Here is a 17,068-nt window from a genome sequence, read left to right on the forward strand (position 1 = left end):
ACAGAGAGGTAACATGAGAGGGAGGAGAAAACCACAGCTAAGAGACTAAAAGCATGATCAAGAGTGGAATGACATCAGGGAAGTATGAGCAAGCACGAAATCACATCAGGGTTCAACAGCCTGTGAGGGAGGCACAGCAAATCCAGAAGAGCAGGTAAGCATGTGCACAAGAGAGGCAAAGCGCATGCAAGAGATTAAGCATGTCAGATAGGGTGACCTAGACAGGGGGAAGCTTGAGAGAGAAATTTGGCCTGGGAGGGGTAGAAAGCAAGCACATCAGAGAGAGGAAAAACATGCCTGAGGCAATGGAAAAGCAAGAGAGTCAGAGGGAGGGATAGCAAGGGAAAGAGAGAGGGATACTGAGAAAGAAGTAGGGGTAGCTAGCAATAGAAACAGACACAGCAAGCAACAAAAGTAGAGAAAACATAACCAAGGGGCTGCAAGCATAAGTAAGAGGGAAAGTGCATAGAAGAAAGTTTAAAAATGTGTCAGAGATTGAAAAGCACCCAAAGGGGAGAAAGCATGAGAGAGCCAAAAAATGAACGCAATGAGAGAGAAGCGCAAGAGAAAGTAAAAGCACACAAGAGAGGCAAAGCATGTGAGAGAGGGACAAAGGACATGAGAGAAACTCTGAGAGGCAAAAAATGTAAGACAAAAGGGAAAGCATGTGAGAGAGGGAAACTGAAAGAGTGACAAAGAGCAAAAATGAGGGGGGGGGGGGATGGAGGGAAAGAAGGGAAGGAAAGAAGAACAAGAGATTGAGAGGGAAAGTGAGAGAGAGAAGGGAACTGAGAAACAGAAATACGGATAGCACAAAAGGGGAAAGAAGCACAAACGAAAGCATGAGTGAGGGAAAGTACACGCAGAAGAGAAAGGGATTGTGTGACAGTGAGAAATGCTAGAGAGGTCGGAAGAGAGGGAGAAGCAAGTACAAGAGAAAGAAGAAATGTGCAAGACTCTGAAACTACAGAGAAATGCAAAGTGCATGTGACAGGGAAAGGGCACACGAGAGAAGAAAGGGCAAGAGAGAAGAAAGCAGGTGACAGAAACCATGCAACAGAGGAAAAAAATTACAGAGGAATAGGGCAAATGAGGGGGTAGTGAGAAGGAGGAGTGAAAACAAAAGGGATAGAGAGGGAAAATGGAAGAAAAGTAAATCAAGAGGGGAAGAGAAAGGTGCTGGGGAGAGGGAGGGAGGGAGTAAGAAGAGTGGTGGGGGCCAGAGAGAGAGATTGGGTAGCAAGGGTTAGCAAGGGCTAGCTCAAGAAAGGGAGGAGAACTGCAAGCAGGAGAGATTAAAATTGTGCAACAGAGAGAAAGCATGCTAGATGAGGAAAGAAAGAATGGGAAAGCAAAAGAATGAGAGGGAAACACAAAGGAAAACAAAAACACACATGAGAATCAAAGCACAAAAGAGACAAAAAGAAAGCATGAGAGAGAGTTAATGCATGTGAGAGCACAAAAATGCATCAGAGAGGCAGGGCCAGTGGGGACTGCGCAAGAGAGGTGGTGTAATGAGCCACAGAGAGCAGAAAGCATGGGAAACAGTGAAAGCATAAATGAGGGAAAGTACCCGCAAGAAATTAAATGTTTCAGAGATGGAAAAGCATGCAAGAGATGGGGAAAACAAAAGACAGAGTGGCAAAGTGGGAGAGAGAGTGGGAAAGCGAACCTGAACGAGAGGAAAGTGCAAATGACAACAAAAATGAGAGGCAGGGAGAGTGTGCCCAAGAGAAAAAAGTAAGGGGCAGAGGGGCAAGAAAAGGGAAGAGCATTGCAGAGAGTCGCGGGGGATTCACTCTCAGAGAGGCAAACCATGTGCAAGGTGAACCAATACAAAGGAAAAATGTGTCAGAGGTTCAGCACAAGACAGAGAAGGACAGCACAAGAAAGCAGGAGGAAAAGCACAAGGAAAAAGGAGCAAGCTGTAAAGTGTGCATGGAAGAGATGAGAAAAAGCGTGCAAGACAGGCAGAAAGCAAGGGACCATGAGAGAGAAGAAACATGCTACAGGCTGTGCTAGTGACTGTGAGCACACAAGGGAGCCAAGGAAAGTAAGACGGAGAAGAGAAGCACATGCAACAGGGAAAGCTTACCAGAGAGTGAAAAAGCGTATTCAAGAGAAAGGCAAAGCACATCCAAAACAGAGGGAACACATGTCTGAGACAAACAGAGAGCTCAGGAGAGAGAAAGCAAAAGGGGGGCGATGTGAGCAATCCAGAGTGCAATAGCGAACAACAGAGCGACAGCATAAGCAAGAAACTGCAAGCATAAGGGAGAAAGTGAAGGCAAACTGTCAGAAATGGAACAGCACATAAGGCACAGGCAAAGACATCCCAAGTGAGACAGAAAAAGGGGCAGGGGGGTAGGTGGGTGAAAACAGAAAAAAAAGCAAAACGAGGTGGGTGAGAACAGCATGGGCCAGAGGGAGGTGAGAGATACGGGGAGGGAGAAAGGGAAGGAGAATGATGAGGGCAGAGGGAAAGCAAGAGAAAACAGAAGTGTGAGAGCAGGACAGCAATAGATAGCAAGGAAAAGCACAAGAGAGGGGGAAGAAAAGCACAAGTGAAAAAGCAGAAGCAGGAAAATGCAAGCAAAAGAGGAAAACGGCAAAAGCAGGAACATGTGTGAGAGAACGTATCTGAACAGAAGGAAAGCACATCTGAGAAAAGGAAAAAATGGAGGGTGGAGGGAAAGAGAAACACATAGGGAAAGTAAGAGAAAGAGAAGAAGCAATAGGGAGACAGGAGGCAGGGGAGGAAAAGTGGGGAACAGAGAAGTAATAGAAAAGAAACATGCAAAAGCATGAATACTCACAAGAACATGAGACATAAGGAAACCAAGAGAGAAGCAAAGCATGTGCGAGAGTCAAAGTATGTCAGAGAGAGGAAGCCTGTGTTTAAGATTGTGAGAGAGGGGAAGGGCCTGTGAAAGAGAAAGCTGAACAGACTGAGAGGGAAGGCACATCTGAGAGAGACCATTTCTTTAAGACAGGGAGAACATGACCGAGAGAGGGAAAGGCTGGGGGGTGGAGAGAAGTGAGACAGTGAGAAAGCCCTTGCAAAGAGGAAAAGCATGCCAGAGGGGCAAGACAAATAGAAGGACAAGAGAGTGGGAGTACAGGGAAAGACCAAGACACCTGGAGATAGAGAGGCAGAAGCTAAATAGAGAGAAGGGATGTAAAAGTGAGATTAGGGGGTAATTTGTGAGGGAGAAAGAGATTACATCTGGGACAAAGGGAAAGCCCAAGAGACAGGCAGATAGCAAGGGGAGAAGAGAGAAGGCTACCAAGAGTGAGAAACAAGGACAGGGAGTAACAGAGAATAGCAAACATTGGAGGCAAAGCACAAGTGAGGGACTGAAAAAAGCATGAGCAAGAGGGAAAGCGCATGCAAGAGTGTTTCAGGGATGGAAAAGCACATGAAGTATGGAGAAAGTGAGAGGGGCAAAGCAAGCACAAGAGAAAAAAATTCATGTGAGAAGTGAAGTATGTGAGTGAGAGGCAAAACATGTCTGGAAGAGAAGGAAAGCTGAGGGTCAGGGACACAACAGAGAGGAAAAACACATCTGAGGGAGAGGGAAAGAGGTAAGACCAGGCAGAAGAGACCAAGGAAGCAAAGGAGAGAGGGCAGAGGAAACTGGAAACGTAGTAAGCGGAGGGAGGAGGTGGGAAGAGAAAGGTGTAGAGCGAGACTGAAAGTTCTAGAGAGAGAAGAATGGTGTGAGGGTGTGATTGAGAGGGACAGCAAGCAAGACAGAGAGCAGGACAGCAAGTGAGACAGAGTGGGGCAGTAAAAGTTTGAAAGATTGAGTGAGACAAAGGCAAATAATTGAAAAACTGAGATGGAAATGCATGAGAAAGCAGGAAACTTTAGACAGGAAAGCAACAGAGAGCTAAGTGCCTAACAGCAGTAGCAAAGCACATAAAACCAGTAGTGCATGACAAGGAGAGAGAGTGGAAAAGCATGCACATTGCATGCATGAGAAGTAAAGCATCAGCACAAGAAACTGAGGGGGGAAGAGAGAGAACATGCATATGCATACACTCATGCAAGAAACAGAAAGGCAAAGTGCATGCACACACCAGAGGCAAAGCACGACTGAGAGAGACACAAAGCACATAAAGGTAAAGAACACATGAAAGACAAAGTGTGCAGAGAGGCAACATGCACACTGGAAAAACAACATGCACAAGGAAGAAAGACAAGTGAGGAGTGAAGTGTGCAAGGGGGGAAACTGCATGCAAGGAGAAGCATGCAAGTGGAAGGAAATGCACGAGGCAAAGCACGCGCAAGGGGCCAAGTGACAGAATGAGGCACGACATGAAGCAGAAGAAAAGCACTTCAGAGAGGCACAGCACATAAGACAGATGGAATGCAGCAGCAGCAAAACATGCAGAAGAATGCAAGCATTGGGGGGCTGGGCAAGCATAAGAGAGGGAACACACATGCAAGAGGAATAGCATATAGAATTATTTAGGTTGGAAAGGACCCTTAAGATCAAGTCCAACCACTAACCTAACACTGCCAAGTCCACTGCTAAACCACATCCCTAAATGCCATGCCTACATGTCTTTTAAATACCTCCAGGGATGGTGAATGAACCACTTCCCTGGGCAGCCTGTTCCAACACTTAATATATCTTCCAGTGAACAAATTATTCCTAATATCCAATCTAAAACTTCCCTGGCACAACTTGAGGTCATTTCCTCTTGTCTCCTCGTTTGCTACTTGGGAAAAGAGACCAACACCCACCTTGCTACAATCCCCTTTCAGGTAGCTGCATGTAGCAGTATGGTCCCCTTGAGCCTCCTTTTCTCCAAGCTAAACAACCCCAGTTCCCTCAGCTACTCATCACAAAACCTGTGCTCCAGACCAGCTTCATTGCCCTTCTTTGGACAAGTAAAAGGCCCAAAACTGATCACAGTATTCAAGGTGCAGCCTCACCAGTGCCAAGTACAGGGGTGCTGATCACCTCCCTTTTCCTGCTGGTCACGCTATTTCTGGTATAAGCGATCAGGATGCCGTAGGCCTTCTTGGCCACGCTGCTGCCTCATGTTCAGCCAGATATCAATCAACAACCCCAGGTCCTTTTCCGCCAGGCAGCTTTCCAGCCACTCTTCCCCAAGCCTGTAGTGTTGTGTGGGGTTGTTATGACCCAAGTGCAGGGCCCAGCACTTCTCCTTGTTGAACCTCATACAATTGGCCTTGGACCATTGGTCCAACCTGTCTAGACTCCTCTATACAGCCTTCCAACCCTCAAACAGATCAATACTGCTACTCAACTTGGTGTCATCTGCAAATTTACTGAGATGCACTTGATCCCCTCATTCAGATCACTGATAAGGATATGCAATAAGGGACAGGCAAAGCATATCAGAAAAAGGCAAAAAGACACAAAGAAAAAGGGTATCAAAGGAAGGGGAAGCCTCAGAGTAAAAAGGAATGGGGTGGGGTGGCGTACAACAATAGAGAGAGGGAAGAGAAACAAAGGGAGAGGATGACTGCAAGGTGGGGTAGGGGGGAAGCCAGTGTTGGGGGTGAGGGGCTCAAGGTGAGCTTGAAAGACAAGCGAAGTGCATCAGAGACTGGAAATGCCTGAGAGAGGGGAAATGCATATCTAAGAGGGAGGGAAAGCAGGTCAGAGACAAGCAGAAAGCAGGGTATGGCTGGGGAGAGCTTTTTTTTTTCCAGTTTTTCAGAGGTTTTTTTAAGTTTTTCAGAGGAAAAACTATACAGGTAGAAAGGACAGAGAGCAAGTGAGAAGGAGAAGGCACAAGTGAGAGACTGCAAGCTTAAGAGAAGGAAAGTGCATGCAAGAAAGGAAAAGTCTGTCAGAGACAGGGAATCATACAAAGGAGAAAAAGCAAGATACAAAGATGCAAAGAGAATGAGGGAGGGAAGTGCAAAAGAATGAAAAGGCTTGTAAGAGACAGAAGGTGGGAGAGAGAAGGACACAAGTGAACGATTGAACATGCAGAGAAGGAAAGTGCAAACAATCTGAACTTCTAAGAATGTGAGTGTGTGAGAGAGATGGAAAAAGTGTGAGGCATGGGAAAGCACACCAAGGAGAAACTCTACAGAAGGGAAAGGAAGAGAGAAAAAGGAAAAGCAACAGAGAGAAGGGCACGCAAGGCAGCAGGACAGCAAAAGCGCACAAAAGAAAAAAGCATGGAAAAGACAAAGCATATTCAAGTGAGAGAGAGAGAGCATGTGTGAGGAGAAGCGCACATGTAAGGGTGAGAAAGCACATGCGCAAGGAGGACAGTGCATGCATGAGAGGGGAAAGCATGGAGGGTGGCATGCCAGAGTGAGGGGGAATCATGCCTGAAGGGAACACACATAGGAGGAGACTGGCACACAAAAGAGATGGAAGTGTGCCAACAAGGGGAAGAGCACAAAGTAGAGGGAAGCAAGCAAGACAGAAAAGCATGTGAGGTAAGGTGGAAGTGCATGCAAGAAGGGAAGAATTACATGAGAGAAGGTGGAAGCGTGTATGAGAGCGAGAGAAGTGTGTAGGAGAAGGTGGAGGTGCATGCAAGGAGGGGAGAAAGTGCAAACAAGGTAGGGAGAAAGCATGCATGAGAGAGAGAAAGCATGACAGGGAGAGGGAGAAAGTGATTGCAAGAGAGGGGAAAAGAATGATGGGGGATCATGAGGGAGGAAGTCTGAGGGAGGCAGCACATCAGGAGGAAAGTGCACAGGGAAGCACGAGACGGGGGAAGCATGCTTGCAAAGAGGCAGAAGTCTGAGAGGGACTAAAACTCATGGTGAGGGAGTGCATGAGAGTGGGGAAGCCCGTGAGAGAGAGGTAAGCACATGCAAGGAGGGGACGCATGTGCATGACAGGTGGGAAGCCCACACGAGAGGTGGGAAAAGCCTGCATCCAAAAGAAACTGGGAACATCCACACATGAGAGATCATGAAAGCCCAGGCATGAGAGACAGGGAAAGTGCACAAGGAGAGGAAGTGTCTGTGAGAGGGTGGGAAAGCAAGAGAGGAATTGCTTGGTGGGAGAGAAGGATCGCAAGAGGGAAACATGAGCAAAGGTGTAAGAACGCTGTGTAAAACCGCATTTGGGGTGCCCCAGTTTGCTTAGGACACCTCATGTGCATGAATAAATATTTACTTCTCTAATTCTATACTTTGCATCCTTGGCTCTCTCCTCAGTCGGCAGGGGTCAGTCGCAAATTTTTCTGACAAGACGGAAAATGCACAAGAGAAGGCAACTGGGAGAGGGAGAGAGCCAAAGCACATCAAAGAGGTGTAGAGTTTGTCCAAGAGAAAAGGGAAGCTTGAGTGGGGGGTGGTGAGGGTGATAGCAAGAGAACGAGAGGGATGAGGAGAATACCAAGCATGGTAAAGAGAGAGATTATGAGGGACAGTGAGTCAGAGACAGAGGGGAAGCACACATGAAAGTGTAACTTCATTATATAGCAGCATCAGGCTTCACAATCCTTCCTCTACTAAGAGCTGTGTGGACTAATCAAAGAAATCTTAAGATGTCAGTATCGACAAACCTAATCCTTTTCATCAAAATGTACTAAAATTCCTTTCATTGCACTGCAGAGTGCCTACAATTTTTGAAAATAGCATGCCACATGACCACTTGCTATCCTGCAATTCTGACACAAGTTAGCTTTCCTTTGTGGAGTTCTGTCCTGGTTTCAGCTGGGATAGAGTTAATTTTCTTCTTAGTAGTTAGTACAGTGCTGTGTTTGGGCTGTGATGGGAGAACAATGCTGACAGCACACTGATGGGTTTGGTTGTGGATGGGTGATGTTTATACTCAGTCAAGGACTTTTCAGTTCCTTGGGCCCTGCCAGTGAGAGGGCTGGAGGGGCACGGGACATTGGGAGGGGACACAGCCAGGACAGGTGACCCAAGCTACCCAAGGAGGTATTCCATACCATATGATGGCATGCTGAGTATATAAACTGGGAGGAGAAGAAGAAGGAAGGGGGAGACATCTGGCATTATGGCATTTGTCCTCCCGAGTAACCGTTCCGTGTGCTGGAGCCCAGCTTCCCTGGTGATGGCTGAGCGCCTGCCTGCCCATGGAAAGCAGCGAATGAATTCCTTGTTTTGCTTTGCTTGCATGAGCAGCTTTTGCTTTACCTATTAAATTGGTCTTATCTCAACCCTTGAGTTTTACATTCCTTTCCAATCCTCCTTCCCATCCCTCTGGGTGGCGGGGAGTGAACGAGCGGCTGTGTCGTGCTTGGCTGCCTTTGGGATTAAACCATGACAAGTTACAACTGCCGTGGTCCACTAACAATAGGAAGGACTATCAGTTTACTTACAGGCACATAACTTAACCAACCTTCCTGTCATTATTTTTTTCACATTTTCAGAGACTTTTCAAGTCTTTCTAGAATCCTTCTAATACAGCCTGTCTAGATTGTCATTCTTTGAAAAAATTCCAGTTGCTTACCATTGGATCCCCAAATTTCTGCTTATAATTGATGCCTCTTAGGTTACCCATGCCCAATGTTGTTAAAGTTGATTCTCCTAAGAGACTCAATAAGTTTATGTGTGTATTGAATTTAATGAACTCTTCTGCGTAAGCAGGATTTGTAAATCCAGCCATGCAGGACTGCAGAAAAATACTGTCTCACAATGCAGAGGTTCCAAACAAGAATAAAGGTCAAATACTGTACCCTTTTGTACAGCAAAGTGATACTGCATACCTCCACTCTGAAGCTTGTAGCTCTACAGATACACTGGGCACTGGAAGGCTGTACAGTCAAATCAGCTACATGCTTTTGAGAATACTTCTGTAAGTCTGATGAACACCAAAACATCAAGAGGAGGAAGACAATGTAACCATAAACCCCTCAAATTAGAGCTTGGGCAGAAATAAAAAATAATTTTAGAAGTCTTTCAATTCAAAATTACCCACAAACTGACAGACCACTTAAAAATTAAAAAGCATATCTGGCATGCTTACTTTAAGTGGCCTCTACCTAAGCCAGCAGAGCTCTGTCAATGAGAACAGTCTCATAGCAATGGCAGCACACAGAATTAATAAGACCCTTTACAAGCTGTGTGGCCAACTCTGCAATGCATTTGGGCAGTTGCTAGCACACTGAAGCACAAGTTCTCCATTAGGGTCATCAGTCATTACTAGAAACACACCTCATGTTGGATATGCCAACTCTACCAAAACTTAGATCATTAATTTTTAAGTATTAGATCTCTTTAGGTGCTTACTTCTATCTACGCAAAGCAAAAATAACCTAACTCATCCCAAATCTGTGTATTTATAAATTCTGTGCACACAACTTTCCTTAATATTTACATAGAAATTATTTCAGCTCCTAAAACACAGCTGTAGAGCTGGTCCATGGAACAAGAGGATGACATTTATTTTGCAAATGGTTTTGAAGCAACTTGTCATTTGTTTACAACATAGAGGCAACTGCAGGCTACCCTACTTTGCTGGATCACTTTTCACTAAGAAAATACTTTACAATACTATGAGCCATGGCTGCCTGAAGGCAACTTATAGGAAAAGTCAGTGTCTGACCAGCATGACAAATGAATGAGGATGTATCCATCACACAGCACTAATGATGTCTAAGAGAAATCTCCAGCCATCACCACAATGACAGCACAGGTGAGTAAAATACTCTTCCAGCTTGTGGCAATAAAACCCCATTCTATTTTATCAAATCACTTCCAGATTTCCATGCACATCAGTGAACAAGTAGATACCCTCTTCTATACATTTTATTTATTATTTTATTTAGAGAATAAGACTGCTGGCAAACACAATAGATAACAAGTATTACCATGCGAACGCAGCAGCAGTATATTCTTAGTTGCAAACATTTTATTCAGCTTTAATTAAACTAAGGAAGAAAGAGTGAAGTGAAACTAGAAGAAATAAAAACTACTTCTGTAAAATACTAAAGGGTTCAGGGAAAAATGTTTGGATTGTTCTTTTGTCTCTACTACATTTTCTACCTGGGACTCAAAACAAAACAAACAAACAAAACAGATTAGAAACACTCACTGCACGTCTAGCTTATGTCAGAAAGAAAAAGGATTAATATGTTAACATGGATTGTGAATAGGGCTGTCAATGTCTCAAACACTTTAGGTAGAAGATGGCAAAAGCTGATGTTGACTGCTGAAATTCCTTCAGCTAGCATGCCTTCCTAATTCTGTTTAGATCAGTATTATAGAAGAATTCACGGCAAAACTTAAGTTTGCTGTGCTGGCATTCTACATTAACAAAGTCACAGCGTAACATTAAAAGTTTTGCAACTATTAACACTCTCCTGTTGGGCATAACTTATATTTTCAATACCTGAAAGCCATTTGCTAACATGAGGTACTATTATAACTTTTGATCACTAATGAAGAAAACCCAATAAGAATGCAGCCTTCTAATGCTAGAAAACATCCACCAATTCACCCTGACACTTGACTCATTAAAGCAACTAAAACACAGATTCCAACGTGCAAGTAATCTGAAAACTATCACGATGCCTAGCTCAAGGGTGGTAATTACACAACACTGTGAACATCACCCACATGACAATTTTCTTTGGGTAGGAGCTTGAAAACTGAATCCATCTGGAGTGTATTGCACAGTGAGGTCATGTAATATAGGTCAGATTATCCAAGAACATGGCCCTTTTCACGGTCATAAGCATCCCAAAAATCCAAAGTTCTACTTCAGGTCAGAGCAACACAGTGGTCACTGTAAAAACTACCCTTTACATGAATCAGGTGCTCTTTGGAATTCATGGAAATCACACACTGAATACTTGGTTAAGTTCAGGCATCAGTTTAATCAGTACTCCATGTCTCAAAAACAGTTTCAAGAGTTATTGCACAGTTTCCATGGAGACTGAAGCAAAAAAGTTCTTTCTATTTCTGTCTGTGAAAATCCCGACACATTTAAACTGCCAAGTTTGTTAGGAGAGCCTGAAGGACTAAAAATGGTGATAATATCCATGTTACTGTCTGTCACATGCCACTTAATTATTTTAGAAACATATTTACCTTTCCCTATGAGGAGAATATTTCATAGTTCCGTGTGTTTGATCGGATGGAAGGAAGTTGTTTAAGGAGTTCCAACTACACTTCTACAGCGCATGTATTATTTCAAAACCTCCTGATCTTCTATTCCGCCATACCATACTGGCCAAAGATATATGGGCTACACGTATCTAACGTACTTTCACCTCACAACGCTTTTAACACCATCTCCCATAACATCCTCACAGGCAAACTGAAGCAGCCCAGGCTAGGACAGTGGACGGTGAGGTGGGCTGAAAACAGCTCACATGCTGGGCTCACAGGGTTGTGACCTGCAGGCCAGCCACGAAGGATCAACCCCAGGGCTTGACACTGGGACCGACACTGTCTGGCATCTCCATCAATGACCTGGACAATGGGGCACAGTGCCCCCTCGGCAAGTCTGCACACAACACAAATCTGGGAGGAGTGGCTGATCCAGTAGGTGGGTCTGCTGCCATCCAGAGGCACCTCAACAGGCTGGAGGAATGGGCTGTCAAGAAGTTCAACAAAGAGAGATTTCAAATCCTGTAGCTGGGGAATAATATACCCATGCACCAGGACAGGCTTGGGGCTGACCATCTGGAAAACAGCTTGGCAGAGAAGGACATAGATTGTTCCTGGTGGATAACAAGTTGAACGCAAGTAAGTAATGTTCCCTTGAGTGAACCCAGGGCTGTAGTGGAAAAAGCAGAGCCAGCAGGCTGGATAAGGTGATTTGGGGTTCTGGATCCGGTTCTGGGCTGGAGATCACAGTTCAGATCAGATCTGGGGTCCTGGATCCAGTTCTCGGCCCCCCAGTACAAGACATGGGTGTACTGGAGTGAGTCTACTGAAAGGTCACAAGGATGATGAAGGGATCAGAGCATCCGATATGAGAGGCTGGGAAATCTGGGACTGTTTAGCCTTAAGTAGAGAAGGATCAGCAGGGATCTTGCTGATGTGCATAATATCTGATGGGCAGAAGTAAAGAAGATGTACCCAGGCTTTTCTTTGCGGTGCCCACTGAAAGGAGGAAAGGCAATGGACACAAACTAAAATACGACAAATTCCCCTTAAACAGAAAAAAACCTGTTTTACTGCAAGGGTTGTCATACAGTGGATAAGGTTGCCCAAGGAGACTGTGAAGACACCCAAATACCAACCTGACACGGCACTGAGGAACCTGCTGTGGTTGACCCTCTTTGGGGCAGGAGGGTTGGACTCCAGACTCAAGTATTCTGTGATTTCACAGAAGTACAGAGAGAGGGAAGGGTGTGCAGGTTTACTTGCCCTTAGGAAGTTATGCCTCAGTGGAGTTCAGCTTCTGGGAACTCCAGCAAGAAGCTCTCTCTGTTAAGCCAACCCAACTGATGCAGCTATAAATGACATGGGCTCTGCTAAGTGGCTGGAATAAACAAAGACAAGTTAGCACTGAAGTCAGGCTTCCATGTCCAGGTCAACTTCCTCAGATGTTGCACCTCTAAAACAGCCACAGTATGCTAGAAACTTTGCTCTGAATGGTACTGCTGAGCAGTTCTGGGCACATCCATTCAGCTAAGACTGTACCAGGATGGGTCAGGAATCCTGAGGGCATCCTTTAGTAATCTAACAGGACCCACTCAGCATACTCCAAATAAACAGGGCAGCTGGATTCTTTCAGAACTTCCCATCTAGTGGAAGCAGGGAAAGGATCTTCATCTTGCACTCAGAACCATATAAAAAAAGGAAAGTGTTCGACTCTGACGAAGGCACATTGCTTATAAAACAGTTAGTAAGAAGCCTTTCTAAAGAACATTCTAAAGCATCCAGCAGTTTTTTAAAAAAGCTCAGTCTCCCATACATTTAAGAAAACACATGAAGCAGCTGGACCTCTGCCTTCTGCAGTTTCGGCTTTGGCTCCAAGGAATAACAATGAAGTAATGAGACAACCATCTTGCCAGCAACAGCAAAACACAAAAGTAAAATAAAAAGCATATAGACCAAGTTCTGAGCACCATAACATACCAATTTAAACGAGTCCCAGCAGCTACAGAGATTCCAGCCCAGAGTTATGCACTGTTTCACAGAGGAAACAACCTTACCAGTTGACCCAAGTGAACCTTAAAATGGCTACAGACACAAGCTGCTTGATGGAATCTACTTACATAAGTGATGTGGGTATTACAGGTCACAGCTACCCACTTGAGAGCAGTTTAAACCAGCACTGTACCTGGCAACACTACTAGCTGAGCTTTTAATCTGCAAAAATTCAACCAAGAAAACATCAGAACAACCACCAACACTGCTACAGAGGCACATTATTTGAAACAATACTAAACAAGTACAGATCCTCAAAGATTTTGTTACAGAAATTATTATTTTGTTAGAAGAGCTTTCAAAAAACGTGCTATATGGTATTATTTTCTCTTCATTGTATGTTAGTGTTCATCACAGTCTGCAGTCTAGAGTGTAAACAACATTTGAACTCCAGCTATTTTAAACACATTACGGGTAGTCTTACTCTTTTCCTCTCCCTCCCCAGACAATGGCACTGAGGTGATTTACTGTACTGTGCTCAGAGTCCTCCAAGCACTAGCAAAAACCTCCATTTCCGAAGCACCTACAGTGTAATAATGAAGAATGGAAAGTAGGACTCACAAAAGAAAAAAACAACACAGGAACATGGATGTGACCAATGAAACTGTCTAGCGCTATTTTAAAGAAAGCATGGCAGAGTTATAAAGTAATTGGAAAAAACAGTAGATTAACAGAATGTAAGTAATACCTAGGGTCATGGGTCACATATTTACCAGAAGACAAGCGGTGGGGCTTTCTATATGTACATAACTCTTTTTAAAGAAAGTTGAAAGAACGGAGAAAACTTGAAGAGCTTGGGTCCTGGGAAGATGTATTGATGGAGCAAAGCAGTGACTAAAGCTAAACTGAGGAGCATTAGAAAAAGTTAAAAATGAGTTTGGTGTCAAGTCACCAGGTAGTAAAGAAAATTCAGGAAAGGGGTTTATGTGGTCATACAGATCCAGACATCTATAATTAGAGTATCCTACATGTACTCCTCCTAAAGCAAAAAAAAAATAATATGAGAATGAACAAAGGAAAGGCTGGGTTTCAGAGGTATTACACATAAAGACCAGTACTTAGACAGCATCAATCTATATAAGACCAAAGATGACTTCAAGGTAGCTGGCCTCAGACTAGGAGGTAATGTTCTGCACTGAGTCTCAGTCTGCACTAAGGAGTGCATTACTAGGCCAATACAATGGCCCAGCACAGGGCTCCGTAATTGCACTGCAACAAAGTAGAGAGAGCTAGACATCCTTAGAAAGCAGTATGGCAGACGGGCAAATCTGTGACTAAGGTGAATAACAACTCTACCTGTTAAAGGTGCCTCAATACAGAGCAATGGACACAATGACTGTGCAGGAATTTAGGCTGTTTGAACCAGGAAGGGCCTGTTTAAAGCCTCCACTAGCCTATGCAGCTTGGACAGCTGGGGATCCCATCTCCTCACACCTCTGATAAACACACATGTGCCAACAGAAGTTCATGATGTAGGTATAGCCCAGAACAAACAAGGGAAAGAAGAGAGAAGCCAGAAAACAAAAAGCACTAACAAGATGAGACCAGATGACACTCTGTAGATAAAGGAAAGTCAGAGGTTTACAGAGGATGACAATGCATAAGGCGGAGTTGTGATAAACTAAATACTGTCCAAAATCCCACCTGCCAAGCCGGCTGCAACATTTTGATCCCCATTAATAAAAAAAAAAAAAAAAAAAAAAAAAAGTACATTTGAATTCCACAGATAACAGTGAAAAGATTCTGTGACAGTAAAAATTTAGTCACTGTCGAATATTATTTCTGTGAAAATCTATCAAGTTTTTGCATTTGTGCATTGATATTATAATATATGGAATCTACAGCTCCTCTATTTTAACATATGGCATGTCTTGGTTTGAATGCCCTGGATGGTGAGTTAAATGCAATACTGGAGAGTCCAGTTGGATTTTACATGCACGCTGTAAGTTACATGAGCGTTTTCCAAATATGTCTTCTTAAAATTCCAAATGCACTGGTTCATTTTACATTAGCCCTTCCACTACACAAGATACCCAAAAGTACAAATATTTTAGCTACAAATGACTGCAATAACCAGTAACATACAATAAATATTATTTTTTTTTATAATGCTGTATGTCACTACGTCAAACAAGGACAAATATTCAAAGAACTACATGTTAGTTGAGTTTGAATTCTATTCTATTACTTTAAAAAGTCTTTGTCAGGTCTCATACTTAATAGGTTCCAAGAAGAATGTTTTTAGGCAGCACATGCTGTTACAAAACCATAATAAAATTTTACGTAATTTAGCACAGCAAACTGAGAACTCATTCAGAAACAAAATTAGTAAAATATACATGTATATTCCCAGTGCAAAACTCCTGCAGAGAAAATGAAACTGGAAGAGTGACATGATACAGATGCATACCAAAAAAACTCCACATGCATTTTATTATTGGAAAACTAACTTCCAAGGCAAAAAATTATGTGAATAAAACTATTTGTTTGAAAAGGTATACACTATCTGAATGGTATTCATATCTGCAATACATAGAGGAGTGTTACTTTAGTTCAAGACATGATTACCTGTTAACTTCAGAACTCAAGTAGCACAGCAGATGAATGGCCCAAAGCAAAGGTCCTGTGTATGTTGCAAATGCTGTAAGGAAGATAGCTGGTATCTCCACATAGCTTTCAAGTCCCACAAACCCTGCAGAAATATCCACAGTGGCGATGCCATTTGAATTCCCCTGAAAGCAGGAATAAAAAAGTAAATATTCTAGTATCTTGAAAGAAACATTTAGAATACATTAGAATAATATTAATTATTGTACCAGTTAAATACTTACCTTTCAAGCTACCTCACAGTACGGCCATATTCTTTACATGGGAATTTCAGTAAAGTACCTTACCAAGCAACAGCTTTTATATAGGATTTACAGACTAACGAAGGCATAAACAACATGATATTTCACTTGTCTTATTTTGTCTGCAAATGAACACGCCTGTTTAATAAATTACATCCAAAAACCAGTTTAAAGCAAGTAGCTACACCTGCTGATTTTTCAGTCACAGTAATGAAAATGCATTTTTCATCACGCACAATTCAAACCCAAGATTTTAGGCTTGTTGCCTAAAATGACACCAGGAAATAAAGATTTCTTGCCCTTAGAGACAGTCGGGCTCTAATTTAGAGCTGTAGTGGAACCCTACACCACCCACCTGCCTGTCCCATGACACAAGTTGCTGCATGTAACCAGATTAAGACAAGCAAATTCAGAGACGTTTCTGCAAGTATCTATACCACAATAGACTGCATTGAAATAGACCAGAAGTCAGCCTAGACAGCCTGAATCATCAATAAGCGGCATTTAAAACCTAGAAAAACACAAGGAACATACAGCAATGAAAGTATTGAGCTGTCCAAGCCTGGTATGTTTTATCTAGTTTTCTTTTTCGGTGACTAAGACCACTAAATAACAAAGGATAATATAAAACTAAAGGAAGTGTTTTCCACTGAAAATGCCCAAGTATTTAATTTCACTGAAATACCTAAAGCACCAAATACACCCCATGATTAAGGCAGAATATTTTTTAGCTTAGCAGGTCACAGGCAGGCTTCCTCAGACGAGTGCAAAAGCTCTCAGATATACCATATCTGGAGATGCCGATCCGTTTCTACAGCACTGGTATTCTAACAGCTATCAAATTCTTCTTTCCCCCCTGCAGAATCCCAGAACAATGCAAATGTAAGGGTTGTCACCACAGATAGACTCAGACCCAGTCCCAGCAGAGCCTATGAGGAGTGTGGCTCCCCCTTTCCCTCTGACCTGATCTCCTCTCACCTTAGTGACTGCAGTCTTCTTGAATCGCAGAAGTTACCCCAGCAAGGAATACTGTCATCAAAACACATCTGAGTTGCCCATGAAATCCAGAGCATATAAGGAAGCACAAAAAAACAGGTAGCTTTCTCAGGTACATAAGTAACTAGGCACGAGG

General features: G+C 43.4%; 1 protein-coding gene and 1 long non-coding RNA gene across 4 annotated transcripts in view; one reads left to right on the forward strand and one right to left on the reverse strand.

Moving 5' to 3' along the window:
- PIGG (phosphatidylinositol glycan anchor biosynthesis class G) overlaps positions 1–17,068 on the reverse strand; it is a 98,833-nt gene that overhangs the window by 25,303 nt on the left and 56,462 nt on the right. For 2 of the 3 annotated variants that reach the window (XM_040579424.1, XM_040579425.1), the window contains exon 12: positions 15,656–15,819. In XM_040579424.1, the coding sequence (XP_040435358.1) occupies positions 15,656–15,819 (164 nt within the window). Of the gene's footprint in view, positions 1–10,780; positions 13,250–15,655; positions 15,820–17,068 lie in introns of those variants that run through there. The other variant, XM_040579426.1, reaches the window with a different exon arrangement.
- Positions 8,167–12,969, forward strand: LOC121080961. Its single transcript, XR_005825545.1, has 2 exons — positions 8,167–9,617; positions 11,239–12,969. It is a non-coding gene; the product is annotated as an uncharacterized LOC121080961 (long non-coding RNA).

This window comes from Falco naumanni, chromosome Z (assembly GCF_017639655.2).
Source record: "Falco naumanni isolate bFalNau1 chromosome Z, bFalNau1.pat, whole genome shotgun sequence".
Lineage (NCBI taxonomy): Eukaryota > Metazoa > Chordata > Aves > Falconiformes > Falconidae > Falco > Falco naumanni.